The 16,462-nt window shown below is 39.7% G+C and overlaps 1 protein-coding gene across 3 annotated transcripts in view; it reads left to right on the top strand.

Annotated features, from left to right (window-relative positions):
- The window catches only part of nbeal1 (neurobeachin-like 1), a 275,988-nt gene that overhangs the window by 99,824 nt on the left and 159,702 nt on the right, over positions 1-16,462 (top strand). For all 3 annotated transcript variants that reach the window (XM_073046591.1, XM_073046590.1, XM_073046589.1), the window contains exon 7: positions 15,126-15,211. In XM_073046591.1, coding sequence (XP_072902692.1) covers positions 15,126-15,211 — 86 coding nt within the window. The remainder of the gene's footprint in view (positions 1-15,125; positions 15,212-16,462) is intronic.

Raw genomic sequence — 16,462 nt, 5'->3', positions numbered from 1 at the left:
TATTCTGGAGCATATAGTGCATGCTTTCGAGTTTTTGTATATTTTGCCTGATGGAAGGGAGAGAAGGGCAAATTACTAGTGGGCAGGATCTTTGATTATGTTTAGTTGCATTCCCAAAGCAATATGAAATTTGGACAGTATTTCAGTTTAGAGGTTATGTTGTCAGGAGTACATACAGTGCCAATAAAAATTATTCATACCCCCCCCCCCCCCCACCGGAAGTTTTCATGTTTTATAACATTGAATCACAGTGGATTTAATTTGGCTTTTTTGATACTGATCAACAGAAAAGATTCTTTGGTGTCAAAGTGAAAACAAATTTCTACAAATTGGTCTAAGTTTTTTGCAATTATTAAACACAAAATAATTGATTGCATAATTACTCATCCCCTTCATGTCAGTATTTAATAGATGCACCTTTGGCAACAATTACAGCCTTGAGTTCTTGTGGATAGGTCGCTATCAGCTTTGCACATCTGGACACTGCATCTTTTCCCCATTCTTCTGTACAAAACTGCTCAAGCTCTGTCTGATTGCATAGGGATCATGAGTAAAAAGCCTTTTTCAAGTCCAGACACACATTCTCAATTGGATTGAGGTCTGAGCTCTGATTTGGCTACTCCAGGACAATAACTTTGTGATTTTAAGCCATTCCATTATGCTTGAGGTCATAGTCGCAGTGCTCTTGCAGACTCTATCAGGTTTTCCTCCAGGATTTACAAATACAAATACTTTATTGTCACCAAACAATTGATACTAGAGCGTACAATCATCACAGTGATAATTGTTTCTGCGCTTCGCGCTCCCTGAAGTACAAAAGAAAATAGTGGGCAGAGGGATCCTAAAGCCCCTCCGCTTCAATCTGACCAGCAGCCCAGCTCTTTCCCCACGCTTCCTCGGTAATTTGTGCATCTTTCCAGATTTCCATTGATGCAGTGTGTGTTGGCAGCACTTTCCCAGTATTTTGCTGCATTCATTTTACCCACTACCTTCACAAGCCGTCCAGGGCCTGCTACAGTGAAGCATCCCTACAGCATGATGCAGCTACCACCATGATTCACGGTAGGGATGGTGTGTTTTTGATGTTTAGTCTGTGGCCAAAAAGCTCAAATTTGGTTTCATCAGACCATAGAACCTTCTTCCAGCTGACTTCAGTCTCCCACGTGCCTTCTGGCAAACTCTAGCTGAGATTTCATGTAAGTTTTTTTTCAGCAGCGGCTTTCTCTTTGCCCCCTCCCATAAAGCAGTGATTGGTAAACTACCTGAGCAATAGTGTTGTATGTACAGTCTCTCCCATCTCAGCTACTGAACCTTGTAACTCCACAGCTGTCGTAGGTCTCTTTGTGGCCTCCCTCACTAATCCCCTTCTTGCATGGTCACTCGGTTTTTAAAAACGACTTGCTCAAGGCAGATTTACAGCTGTACCATATTCTTTCCATTTCTTGATGTTTGACTTCACTGTACTCCAAATTCAGTGACTTGGAAATTTTCTTGAATCCATCTCCTGACTTGTGCTTTTCAATAACTTTTTCGTGGAGTTGCTTGGAGTGTTCTTTTATCTTCATGGTGTAGTTTTTGCCAGGATACTGAGTCACCAGCAGTTGGACCTTCCAGATACAGGTGCATTGTTACTATAATCAATTAAAACACCATGACTCACATGCTGATCTCCATTTAACTAATTATGTGACTTCTAAAACCAATTGGCTGCACCAGTGATGATTTGGTGTGTCATATTAAAGGGGGTGAACACTTAAGCAATCAACTATTTTGTGTTTTATATTTGTAATTAATTGAGATCACTTTGTAGAGATCTGTTTTCACTTTGACGCGGAGTCTTTTTCTGTTGATCAGTGTCAAAAAAAGCCAAATTAAATCCATTGTGATTCAACATTGTAAAACAATAAAACATGAAAACTTCCAAGGGGGTAAATACTTTTTATAGGCACTATATAATGTCTCAAGGCACATCTTTCAGAATGCTCCTAATGTCCTGAGTAATATTTGGCTCTCAACCAGCATGATTGAAAAGAACAGATTATCTGGTCATTTTCATTCAGATGCTAATGAGAGATTGTTTTGAACAAGTTCGCTGCTGTCTTTCCCACGTTACAAATACACTGATCCTTTAAAAGACCTCGGTCGTTATGGTGGGCTTTGGGGCATTTTGAGATCATGAAAGGTGCCAAATAAAGATTTTCCTTTTTTCTATCTAATACTCTGCTGTGCAGTGGTGGCTAAAGGTAGGATGAGGGTGTACATCCAGGGGTTTAATTGAGATGTTACAAATTACAGCAGGGTCTCAAGGATGTGTAAATTAAAATGCAGGAGCTTGAGGCTAGTGATCTCTGGATTACTCAAGATGCCATGTGCTAGTGAGTCCAGGAATTAAATGACAGGCCAAATAAATGCATGGCTGAAGAGCTGGTGCAGGGGACAGGGATTCAGATTCTTGGATCACTGGAGTCTCATCTGGGGTCGAGGTGACCTTTACAGGAGAGATGGGTTGCACTTGAACCAGAGAGGGGCTAATATCCTAGTGAGTAATTTTGCCACCAGTGAGGATTTAAACTAGATTGGCAGTGGGATGAGGCTCGAGAGCAAAGTCGATAAGAAGACAGGAGAATGTACAGCAACCAAAGTATGAAAATATACAGAGTAGCCATGTTTACAGTAAAAGACCAGATGGGAACCCTATTTTAACTTTCATTTATTTCAATGCACATAGCTTAACAGGTAAGGTGGACGACTGAGGGTGTGGATTGCTTCTAAGGACTGGGATATAGTGGTCATAACAAAAATGTGGCCGAGAGAAGGATAGTACAATGTTCCGGGATAGTTGCTTTAGGCATGACAGAAGAACAGGTAGAGGTGGAGTGGTGTTGCCTTTTTGATAAGGGAAGTCATAGTAACAGAACTTAGGGAGGATATTCGTAAAGGGTCATCTAATGAGGCCATCTGGATAGAACTTAGAAGTAAGAAGTGTGTGATTACCTTGGTAGTGCTGTATTATGGCGGGAATGAGCTGATATTTTGGAGAATTGCACGCAGTTGTGAAAATAGTAGGTTGGTAGTAGTGGGAGATTTTTATTCTAGTATTGACTAGGTCTGGGTGGGCAGAATTTGTGTGACAGTTCCTCATGCAATACATAGAGAAACCAACTTGAGAAGGAGCAATAGTGGACCTCTGTTTAGGGAATGAAGTGGCTCAAGTAACTGAGGTGGCAGTTGAGGCACATTTTGGGTCTAGAGACCACAATTCTATTAGTTTTAAATGGTTATGGAAAAACGTAGAACAGATCTACATTAAAGTACAGGGACTAGAGCAGGATCAACTTTCAGGGCATCAGGAAAATGTTAATTGGGTTCGACTGGGTGAGCCTGTTCAAAGCGAAAGAAACAGTTGGCAAGTGGGAAGCTTTAAAAAGGGTTAAATCAAGAGTCCAGGGACAGCATGTTCCTGTTAGAGTGAAGGGTAGATGTGCCAAGTTCAGTGAACACTGGCTGGCAAGAGATATTGAGACTCTGGTCAGGAAAAATAATGAAGTGTGCATTGCATGATGAGTATATAAAGTTTAAGACCAAGCTTAAAAGGGAAATCAGAAGGGCAAAAACAGGGTAGGAGATGGATTTGGCGGGCAGGGTTAAAGATAATCTTAAGAGGTTCTTCAGTTTTATTAACAGTAAAAGGGTGGCTAGGGAGAGATTTGGTCCTCTTAAAAGACCACCGCGGTCGTCTATGTAGGGAACTGCAGGAAATACTGAGATTTTTAGATGTCCTCTGTGTTTACTAAAGGAAATATCATGGATGTCAAAGAAATTAAGGTAATGAGTGGAGGGGTCTTGATTATATGCATGTTTCAAGGAAGGTGGTGTTTGCACCCTTGAAGCACATTAAGGTGGGCAAATCCCTTGGGGCTGACCAAGTGCGCTCCTGGACCTTATGGGAGGGCAGGGAAAAAATCACATGGCAAAGTTCCAGAAGACTGGAGAGTGGCTGATGTTGTTCCATTGTTCAAGGAAGATGTGTGCCCACATATGTGTGGAGCTGCAGGAAACAGTTGAGATTTTGCAAGGGCAAGCCAAGGATCTACTGTCTGGTGAGCTTGATTTCCATTCTTTTTTTCTTCAATATTTTTATTGATTTCTTACAAAAAAGAATACAGAGTACAGGAGGATATATATCATATATCAATTACAATATATTTGAATCACACTTATAGTCTCATTACCCCATATTCATGTAAATTAAATTGATTTGTAATGTTGAAAAGTAATAATTTTATCATACAAAAAATCTAAACTGACTACGAAGAAAAGCTGTTTGGTAAAGAAAGAAAAAAGGAAAAAAATACTTATCGTATAGTAAAACATATTATTAGCCAACATTTGTACTTGATAGCAAATCAAAGATTTTGAAAGTAGTTCAGAAAAGGTCCCCACAATGTTAAAAAGTCTTGTCTTGATTCAGAAATTGAACCACGAATCTTCTCTAAATTTAAGCATGACATAACATTGCTTAGCCATTGAGCATGAGTAGGTGGAGCAACATCCTTTCACCTAAGCAACAATGCCCTCCTAGCTATAAGAGAAATAAAAGCCATTTATAAGCCACTTAGATTTCCATTCTAAGCAAGATCTGCCATCTCTTGGATAGTCAAGGGCTGATCAGGAATAGTCAGCATGGTTTGGTGTGTGGAAGGTCATGCCTGACAAGTCTTCTGGAGTTTTTCCAGGGGATGAATGAAGAAGGGCCAGTGGATGTTGCCAACATGGACTTTAGTAAAAACTTTAACAAAGGTCCTAAATGGAAGACTGATTTGGAAAGTTAGGTCACATGGGATTCAGGGGGAACTAGCAAGGTGGATTCAAAATTGGCTCGAAGAGAGGAAGCGAGTTTAATGGTTGAAGCACAAACAAGAGAAAATCTGCAGATTCTGGAGATCCAAACAACACACACAAAATGCTGGAGGAACTCAGCAGGCCAGGCAGCATCTGTGGGGAAAAAAGTACAGTCGCCGTTTCAGGTCTTGGCCCAAAATGTTGACTGTACTTTTTTCCTTAGATGCTGCCTGGTCTGCTGAGTTCCTCCTGCATTTTGTGTGTTGCTTGTTTTAATGGTTCAAGGTTGACTCTGTAACAGGAGATCTGTGATTAGGATTGTGCACCAGGAGTCAGTGTTGAGACCACTTGTTATTCATTATTTTTGCAAATTATTTGGATGTAAATGTACATGGCATGATTAGCATGTTTGCTGACGATACTAAATTAGGGGTTCTTGTTGATGCTGAAGCAGGTTACAATAAATTACAATGAGATTTTGATCAATTAGGGAAATAGTTTGAGGAAAGGCAAATGGCTTTCATCTTGGACAGTCAAACTGGTGTAGGGCTAAAACAGTGAAGTGAGTTTTATGGAATAGAGGGACCTGGAAGTACATCTGTACGATTCATTGACAGTGGCTGTACAAGTAGACAGGGTGGTGAAGAAGGTGCTTAGCATGCTTGCCATCATCAGAGGGGGCACTGAGTTTAGGAGCAGGGACATTATGTTGTAGTTACAAGTCATTGGTAAGTCAGCACTTGGGGTATTGTATACGGTTTTGGTCACCCTTTTATAGGAAAGAAATTGTCAAGCTGAAGAGTGTGCAGAAGAGATTTATGAGGATGTTGCCTGGATTTGAGCATCTGAGTTATAGGGAGAGTCTGGTCACGCTACATCTTTATTCCTTGGAGTATAGGAGAATGAAGGGTGACTTCATAGAAGTTTATAAAATGATGAGGGTACGAATAAGGTGGATGGTCATAGTGTTTTTCCCAGGACTGGGGAGTCCAAGACCAGAAGGCATAGATCCAAGAGGGGAGAGATTTAAATGAGACCTGAGAGATAACTTTCCACGGAAGGTTTTGACTACCTATGGTGAGCTGCCAGGAGAGGTAGGCAAGACAGGTACAATAGCAAAACGTAGGGGGCATTTGAATGGGTACATGGAGGGGAAGGTCTTGGAGGGTACTGTGCTGAACGTGAGTAACTGAGATAAGCAGAGATGGTGCTGTGATTGGTGTGAGCAGACGGATCTGTTTCCATGCTGCAGTACTCTATGACTACAATATAGATGTTAAAGGTCCGTGAAGGCTCTCAATTTGAATTACTGCCGAAGGTATGTTTGTGTGGGTATTGGGTGATGAAACCCCTGCCTTGTATTCTGTTGTTATCTACTATTAATGGCTATCATATATGTTAACCCACATTGTAGGTTTACATACATGCATCAACAGCCTGAGCCAGATGATGCAGCTCTGCTATTGTGATGTATGTGAATAAGAGTAATCCTTGCTTCAATGCAAGAGTGAGCAGGATATGATTGGGAAATAAGAGGTGTGCACTTTCTGTTGTAAGAATTTTCCAACAACTTTTGAATTTGTCTGTCAATTTTGCCCAGAACCTTGGATTGCTGTGTAAAATTGAAGTACACATTAAAAGTAAATTGAACTGATGCTTTAAGCAGAAAATTACAAGCAAGGAGCAAATGTATAGTAGTAAAGGAATGAATTAACTAAAGAAATTATGCAGTTTATAAAAATAGTTTGGCAAAAATAATAATCGCCGGCTGTTAGATAAAGAAAGAGGGAGTGGAAACAAAAATAAAAATGCTGAACAATAAGATATCCATTAGTGCTTTAAAATATTAATTTTGACAATGGTAGTTTCCTTGTATGGAATGGAGTCCAATGAGTTATTTTTAGAAAACAAAAATATTTGCTTATCTGCTTGTCCCCAGTTGAAGTGCCCCCTCAGAATTAATTGATATAGAGCTGATTTTGAATCATTTTATCAGGGAATGAAATGTTTTCTTTGTTTTGTGCAATTCTTCCAGACTGTGGTACATCCTGCTGATACTTGATGTTATCAGTTAATTAACATAGTACATGACCCAACACAAATTGGGCCTTTGTATTCAGAGCTTGAGAACTAGTTAGATAATAACTGACCATTGGGCAAAGTGTACTGAGCTGTTAGCAGGAGTCTTTTGCATAAGCTGTTCTGACTTGAAAACAGCACGATCTGGAGATATTTAGAGTCAAAATGACAATTTCAAGCTGTTGAGAGAGTGACCAATGAATTCATTCATACTGCTCCTGCTAAGCAAGTGGTGCATCTTCCTGTTGGATTGCAGAGATAATAAATGACTGCAGATATGAAGGCACTGTTTCCCCACCATCTGCCCACAATAACCTCTCTCCAAAACATTTTTTGTCCTATTTCTGACTGCTGGTAGATGCTGTAAGATCTGGCCTGTAGGTGTTGATACTAGCCTCTTGGCCAAATAACTGCTTCTTTGGCAGTCCTTGGGACTAAGGATGATTTGCTTTCACTCCATTTCAGTGGGATCTACAACAGATGATATTGCCACTGTGGGTCCTATAGCGTTCTTCATAGAGTTTCAGAGAGAGAACATGAAAGCAGGCCCATTAGCCCACAAAGTACTGACTAAAGTACCCATTTCCCAACATTATCCTACATTACCAACAGATGGAAAATGCTGGAGAAACTCAGCCGGTCAGGCAACATCTATGGAAATGAATGAACAGGCAAAGTTTTGGGCTGAGACCATTCCTCAGGACTGGAAAGAAAGGGCGAAGGAGCCAGAATGAGGTGGAGAGGGGACAGAGTACAGGCAAGAAGGTGATGGCAGAGGGTGAAGTCAGAAGCTGGAGGTGATCAGTGGAAAAGGGCTGGAGAAGAAGGAATCTGATAGAAGAGAGTGGACCATGGGAGAAAAGGAAGGAGGAGGGGTACCCGGGGTAGATGATAGGCAGGTGAGGAGAAGAGGAGAGGTAAGAGGGAAGCTAGAGGCTGGAAGTAAAGACGATGGAATGGCAAAACTTACTGAAAGTTGAAGAAATTGGTGTTCATGCAGTCAGAATAGAGGCTACTTAGATGGACTGAGGTGTTGCTCTTCCACCCTGAGAATGGACTCATCATGGCAGTAGAGCAGACCATGGATTGACATGTCAGAATGGCAATGGGATTAGAATTGAAATGGATGGCTACTGGGAAATCCTGCTTTTTATGGATGAAGTGAAGGTGCTCAACTAAGCGGTGCTCCAACTTCACATCAGGTCTCACCAATGTAGAGGAGGCCACATCAGGAACACCAGATATAGTAGACGATGCCAACTGATTCACAGGTGAAGTGTTGCCTTACCTCGAAGGACTGTTTGGGGCCCTGAATGAAGCTGAAGGAGGAGGTGACTGGACAGGTGTAGCAATTACTCTGCTTGCAGGCATAAGTGCCAGGAGGGAGATTGGTAGGGAGGGATGAATAGATAAGAGAATTACAGAGGGAGCAATCCCTGTGGAAAGTGGGTGGGGGGGAGGTGAAGATGTATTTGGTGATGGGGTCCTTTTTGAAGATGGCAGGATCCTACATTTTTTCCCTTTACACTTTCCTATCAGCTTTTATTTCCTGTCCCTCCCCAGATTCCACCACTTACCTATAATTCAAAGTGGCCAATTAATCTGTGGGCCCACACACTTCTGGGATGTGGGAGGAAATTCCCATGATCACACAGAAAATGTGGTGTAGGATGGAGAATCTGAGTTAGAAGGTGCTTGATTGGTAGACAGGTAGTAGTTTGGGAAGTGGCAAATTCTTTCTGATGTTTATGTCAGGCTTTCTGTGTATCCCTGACAAATGGACACAAAATTCTCAAGTCATTCCATTAGTTCCTTCTTCCCCCCCTTCTCCAGAGTTGTGTGTCAACGTCGGGAGTCTGATATTCAGTGACCAATTGACATTACATCAGAGCTGACTGTAATGAGGGTCTCAAAGCTGGAATGCCGACTGGAGAGAGGACACTGTTTGTTTTCTTGTTCTTCCTGTGGATTTGCAGATGTTAAGGACATCGATTTTGTGTTGGATTTGAAGTCTTGGCTTTCAAACGTATTTTTTTCCTCAGTCTTTGGAAGGTAGTGAATGAAACATGTCTATACCAAACTTGATGCCAAAATAATCTCATCTGCCTGCTCATGATCTATATTCCTCCACTCCCTGCGTGTTCATGTGCCTGCCTAAATACCTTGTGTGATGTCTTCCACCACTTCGTCTGGCAGCACAATCCATGCCTACCACTCTTTCAGGAGAGGTGTAGGAGTGGGGAATAAAGAATTGCTTTGTAAATCTCTTAAACTTTCTCGCTTTAACAAAACCTTGCCCTCTAGTATTTCACATTTCTATTGTGGAAGTCATGAGAAGCCAAAGGTTTAGATAATGTCCAAGCAGGGATAGTTTACAGATAGTGCGGAGTCAACCCAGGCAAGAAAAGTCTTTGAAGCTCATAGCTTTCCTTTGCATGGCATGGGGCTGGAGCCATTTGGCATATCAATGCAAGAAAAAGATGCAAACAGAAGATTCTAGAGTGACACTATTGGTCAGTTGCTTTACTTATTCTGAAGTATTATTGGCCTGTAACATATAGATTTGTTTAATACCTACTTTATTGTGGTATGATTGGTGACTGATATGCAAATAAGGAATTTGAACATCCACAAGGATACCAACTGATCAATATCTGTATCCAACTTGTCAATTCCTGTATAATAATTACATCTCATTGTTTAAACTTTAGAACAGGTTGTTGATGGGGCAATGCTGTTTTTCTTGTACACAAGGAAGTAATGGTGTGATTTAGGAATGAGTGCAAGAGTCCAGTTAATCGATGATGACACCATCTAGGAGAGTGATTCTTGACTGTCTGCTCTATACCTCTCATAATTTTATAAAATATTGGAAGAGATGCTTTCTTCTGGAGACTTGTCAGAGGATTGTGTTGTACAGTGAAGCCAAGTTTGTAGAGGACTCTTTGTGGACAAAAGTACAAGGCTTGTTTTATTTATGCATCAATGAATAAGTCGACGATAATTTGAAGCTCAGCCCCAAGCATGCAAATATGCAAATGCAATTGTTGCACTGCAGTTCAATGACAGAAGTTGTTTCTGCAGTGGAGGCAATGTAGTTTGAATTTCCTCTTTGTCCTATAGATTAGCTGCACTGAAGGGGGTGGGGGAATGTTACAGGTGAGTCTCATCGTTGTGGTGAAACTGGTATGTTCTCTTATCTAAGTGTCAGTGCGATGACATAGACTTGGTTTAGTCATAGTCTACACTGAGATTGGTTCTGGTGTGGTTTTTCATTCAGGTAGTTTGCACAATATTGTGAAGCAGATGTTAGAATTTCTGCAGGCAGCCTAATTTAAGAAGAAGGCTTCAGTCCTCCTCTCAATTGGTATAATCAAATGGCTTTAGTGAAATCAAGAAAGCCCCTGTGTACTGTTGATGCTATTTCTTGCATTGATGCTCTGTAAACAACATAACCACTACCTGTAGATGGACATAATCTTGGTTGCAATCCAGGGATCATAAGGAAGTAATAGTTGAGGAGGACCGCTGTCCTTAGTTTACTCTGCAGTATGCAGCAAGAAGACCCTGTGCAATTAGAGCAACTGAATCTGTCTCCTTTGGTGAAGAAGCTTATAATTATGATGTCTCTGAGAATTTCAGCATGTTCTTTTCTTCCCAGATATGGGAGATGAGGCTATGTCCAATGTTCTGTCTACACAAGTTTTAAAACTTCACAAATGCTGCTGTCTACCCCCATGGCCTTGTTTTTCGGTTGATTTGTTTGCAGTTCCAGCACTTGTTGGCCTGGACTTTCCCTGAGGCAGTCACATCAAGGGCATAGCCATGGTTGAGGAATCCTTGCTATTCCTTTCATTTGACATTGATTGTTTTGGGCCATTCATTTGGCCCTTCTCACCATTGAAAACCACAAGAAAGCAGCATCCATCATCAAGGACCCCCACCATCCAGGATATGCTTTCTTCTCAAAGTTCAAGAGCAGTTATTACCCTGCAATTGTCAGGCTTTTGAAGCAGTGTGGATATCTTCACTCACCACAACTCTGAACTGATTCCACAACCTACAGACTCACTTTCCAAGGACTCCACAGCTTGTGCTCTGTGTATTATTTATTTGTTATTTGCATTATTTGTCTTCTTTTACACATTGTGTGTTAGTCCTTGTTTATGTATATTTTTCATAAATTCTATTGTATTTATTTTTCTGTAAATGCCTGCAAAAATGAATCTCAGTATAGTATATGGTAACATATACTGTCTTTACTTTGAAAATAAGTTTACTTTGACTTTGAATTGGCCAGACAGCAAGAATGCAGGCAGTCTAATTAAATCCAATCCGCATCAGTTTCTAGTCTGGACTTGATACATCAGTGACATACCATCCTGCGAAAGTGTGAGAAGTGAAGTGATAGGATGATAATGAGAATTCCTCAAATAGAGAAAGGAAGAGTTAAGGAAAATTTTCTTCTGCAGAGAAAGAGGTTTCAATTATCGCAGGTGCTGAGATGAGATCAGTTAGCAGTTTGAAAATACAGCTCACCAAGCCTGGATTACTCAGAGCCTATGATTGTGTTTTCTGTAGAAAGTAAGACATTAATAACAAATGCTGGTGTGAGTGCTACCATTTTACATTGCAGATCTGAAGTGTCTGGCAACTGGTAACAGCCAAGAAAGTTGACCATTGCAGTCTCAAATTTGTTATAAGTAAAGTAAAAAAAAAAGTATAGGTAACATCTGAAACATAGTTAAAGCTTCTCCTGGCTCATCATCAGAGCCAGGAGACTTTAGAAGTTGAGTGTCTGTTAAGTTGCATAGAAGGGGGAGGGGTGGAGAGAACAGAAGCAATGTCTGTCTGTAACAAATCTCATGACATACGTCGGTGATATTAAACCTGATTCTGATAGTGGAGACTAAGAGAAACAGCATGATATCAGAGCTGGAGGTGTCTGAGAAGGGATGGTGAAGGCTTGTTGACACACCTGGTGGAGAAATAAATACAAAGAGATGAATGAAGATGGGAAAGAGAATGAGCAAATTAACGGTACTTGGAGGTACAAAATGTAATCATTGGAAATTTGAAATAAAAGAGAATCCTGAAATGGGTTGGTCAGGCAGCATCTATGGAAAGAGGAAAAACTGGAGAACATGATTAATTGAATTTGTTGAATTCATTATTGTCCAGAAATGTTCATTCTTACTAAATTGTTAGAAGTATTTTAATTAAAATAAATTGTTAAATTTAAATAAAGTGAATTTTATAATATGTGTATTTTAATATTATTTACATTATAAATTGATTTTATAGAATATTTTATATAACATTAAGATAAATGAAATATTAAATTAAAAGAATTTAAGAATTCTTGACAGTTGTAAGAATTGTACAGGTTAGCTTGCCGAATGCGTACAGCATTTTCTGTTTTTATTTCAGATTCCAGAATGCCTGCTATGTGGACATGAGCATTGCAACTTGCTTGCCAGCCAGTCATTGTTTGGCTTGTTTATTTCATTTGCCAAAACTCTTGGCTCTGAGCTGGGTAGTTATGGATATTGTTTTCAAATCAGACCATAATATGGGCTGGCAGATCAGTATAATACACAGGAAGAGCTGTAATTACATTGGAAAATTCTGATTTCCTTCTGAAAAATCAATCTTCAACCAACAGTTTGAAAATCATATAGTCATTGATGCAGCCGTGTTTTTAGTATGTCAATTATTATTTTATGTTTGTCATGTAGCATAATCTTAAGTAATTATTTGAACCTTGTAATTCCATTGTGAGTGCAGTACATCTTACTTGCTTTAAATCAAAATCAAAGTCAAGTTTATAGTCATACACGGGTGCGTGTATGCATGGGTGCAATGAAAAGCTTACTTGCAGCAGTATCATGGGCACAGCATGTAAGCAGCATTCCCCGGAAAACAAATTAAACACAAATTATGAGGAGTGGTCCATAGACTGATAACTAGCATTATATTTGTGGTCCACCTGTAGTGCTGCAGGATCGGTAACGGATTGCATTCACCTTTGTGGGTGGATTGATTGAAGTTCTGTATTATAATTATAAAATATATTTAAAAATTTTAAGTAAGATAATACATTTAGTCAATCATGTTTTGATGTCAGTACTCCAAGCATGAGTACCAACTGGTTGAGAGGGATGAAGAGTGAACAAGCTTTACAGGTCGTAAATACAAGAGATTCTGCAGATGCTGTAAATCCAGATTAACACACACAAAATGCTGAAAGAGCACAGAAAGTAAGGCTGCGTCTACAGGTTACAATTAACAGTCGACATTCCCAGCCAAGATCCTTCATCACAACTGGAAAGGAAGGGGGGGGGGGATGAAGCCAGAATAACAAGGTGGGGGGGGGGAGGTGTACAAGCCAGCAGGTGACAGGTAAAGCCAGGTGAAGGGAAAGATGGGTGGGTTGGTCTGGGATGGGGGCGGGGTGGATGAAGTGAGAAGCTGGGAGGTGCTAGATGGAAAAGGTAAAAGGGCTAAAGAAGAGGGAATCTGATAGGAGAGCTTTACATGTCAGTGCCACCATCAGAAAGGTGGGTTATATTTAATGTTTTATCAATGTGCTTATAGTTTCAGTTCTTTTTTTACTTTCCAATGGTTTTTTTTACCTCAAGTCTTATTATGTGTTCTTTGTATCACATGATTTGGAAGAGGGACTGTCTGTCTTGAGTCCTTTTCATAGTGTCAGAGTGATTCAAAAAGAGATTGCACTCATGGAAATTTAAGGCTGGCCAGGAATAGAATTGGAAAATATAACAGGCTGTTTTGTATATAATATGATCAAATCAAAGTTTATTCAAATGTTTGCATAAGAAAGAAGTCCTTGTTCAGATTATTTATTGACAACACTATCAGTCAGTGAATTTGAGGTGTGGCATGTGATTTACATTAAACTATTGTGCAGAAAACAGAATCTGAATAGCAAAGGAGAAAGAAATAACAACTTCTCCCAACAAAGAAACTGCTAATTTCTCCAGGAAAATGCAGTAAATTGTTAAATTGTAAAAGTTAAATACAAATTATATCTGTAAATGTAATCATTCACCAATCATTTTGGTTACAAAACCTGGCTAGCAGGGAATCGCCCGACCATTTCCATTCTGCCTGATCAAGCAGTGTACCCATTAAAGCCATTACAATCTGTACCAAGAGATTTTCCAAGAAAATAAATGATTGAAGCAGCCTAATAAAAAAATTCACAGTTGCCACGCCACATGGTGCTATTAACTATTTAGTTGTTTAGAATGGTTCAGTGCAAGCTGAATCCAATTAAACAGAGCTGTGTTCCTCCAAATGATGTAATCTGGAATGACGTATAGTGAAAAATAAGCTTGTTTATCTGGCATGTTTTATCAAACCAGCATGACTCATAGGCATAGGAAGCAGAATTTCAAAGTCTCTCCAATTGATCTGAAAACAGCTGTTACTGTGAAGTTCTTTGAAATTGCATCACAAGTGAAGAATGCAGTTGTTGCTTTTCTCCCCCACTGTAATGTGAGTGTAATTTCCCCCTTGAGATAACTCCATGATATTATTAATGTTGTCATATGTAAATCACTGGATTCAGTTTTGGGTACTGTCCTCAGCTCCAGACATTCTATATTATATAGAACAGCTACAACACATCAACCTATAATTTGCAAAATTCATTTTGAAGATAACAATAGTACAAGATCAAAATCTGTTGATGTTAATCTGTCTCAATCATCTCCTAAAAGTACCTCCTTAAATTGTTTGCACTGGCGGGAGATTCTCATGTTGAATGGTCCTGAGTGAGGTGTTAGGATGTTGGAAATTTAAACCAGAGGTAGAAAACAGATAAGAATGAGACCAAAATTGTAAACAACTGACACAAAGGAGCTATACTTTTTTGAATATGAAAAGCTGATCTGAAGGAATTGCATGATTGCACTGTCATGGATTTCTCATGTGTTATAAATACTGAAACTGAATTATATATGTAAACAATCTTAATCATAGCACTGCAATCAAAATAAGTGAATGTTGGCAAACATAACCAGAATAACTGCCAGTCATACTTGACAAGTTCTTTCTCCTTGTACCTTAGTCAAATGAATAAACTTCTTATTGGATTATACCAGTCACAATCTCTTTCAGTTGGTTATTTTGATGGGCAAGCTACCTTTTAGTTGATCAATTTGCTTTATAATTTTCAGAATGTTTTCAAGAGAGTGAACATCTGAAAGAGAGTCTGAAGTGTTGCCTTCTTCATCTCTTTGGGGCCATTGTTGCAGGTGGGCAGGTAAGAACTGCACCCCAAGGGCTTTGTTGTTGGCCACAAATAATTTAAACAGTAGGGCAATTGCAGTGTAGAAGCATGAGCAAACAGAAATGCTAATGAAGTTCAGCTGGTACAAAAGCAGCTGAGTGAATATTTCAGACTAATGAACATTTATCAGACATGGAAACACAAGAAGTAAGAGCAGAATATGCTAAATGCTTATGGGTTGATCTGTGTTGGCCTGAACTCCTGTGCCAGTTCTCATAACCCTCATTACTTCAATCTTTTCAATATATATCCATTTCCAGCTTAAATATATATATAAAATGATCTGACCCCCAGCACCCTTTAGATAGAGAATTTTTAGAGATTTATTTCCCTCTGAGAGATGACATTTCTATTCAGTTTTAAATGGTTGGCCCCTTGATTTTTGCTTTCAGCTACATCCTCCTGTTTGTTACTCTCCCACTAGTGGAAACATTAGCTTCTATTCTGGAGCTCCCTGTTTGAGACAAGATAAAAGATTAAGATGTTATAGAGAGAAATACCTCATAAAGGGAAGGTCTTTCAATATTGACAGAAAGGCCTTTGAAAAGAAGAATGATTGGCGGAGGAGGAAGAGCAAACCAGTGTGCAGCAAAAAAATGGTCCCTTCAGAATGTTGAGATGGCGAGGGAAGGGTAATTGTGTCGGGTGATAGAATTCATTAAAGGTGAAGGCTGTTGGGGTGGAAGGCACGGACAAAGGGAACCCTAAGTGACTGGCTAGGAGGAGATAGGTGACAGCAGAAGTTTAAGAGAAAGATGCACTTGAGCACTCTGTTAACTATGGCAGATGTGAGTCCATTGTTGAGGAATAAAGAAGAAATTTCAGAGGCATAGGCATGGAAAATCTTGACAACAGAATGGAAATGACAGACTTGGAGAAACGGAGGTAATGAGAGTAATTGTCACAGGATGTAGGGCAAGAGAGGATATAGTTGAGATAACTGTGGGAGCCAGTAGTGTTGGTAAGGGATATGGCTCATGAATCTAATTCATGTGGTGGTGAAGAAAGAGAAGGAAGAAGAAAATCAGAAATAGACCAGGTAAAAATAAGAGCAGATTTGAAATGGGCTGCAAAGTCAATGCGATTTTCAAGTTCTGTATGGGTATAGGAAGCAGCACCCTTCTATTCATCAATGTACCAGCAAAAGAATTGAGGAAGAAAGCTCGAGTAGGTCTGAAGAAAGGATTGTTCCACGTATTCCACTAAGTGACTCAAAGCTGAGGC

This window comes from Hemitrygon akajei, chromosome 5 (genome assembly GCF_048418815.1).
Source record: "Hemitrygon akajei chromosome 5, sHemAka1.3, whole genome shotgun sequence".
Classification (NCBI taxonomy): Eukaryota; Metazoa; Chordata; class Chondrichthyes; order Myliobatiformes; family Dasyatidae; genus Hemitrygon; species Hemitrygon akajei.
The sequence above is the reverse complement of the archived record's forward strand: the minus strand, read 5'-3'. Positions and strand labels throughout refer to the sequence as shown.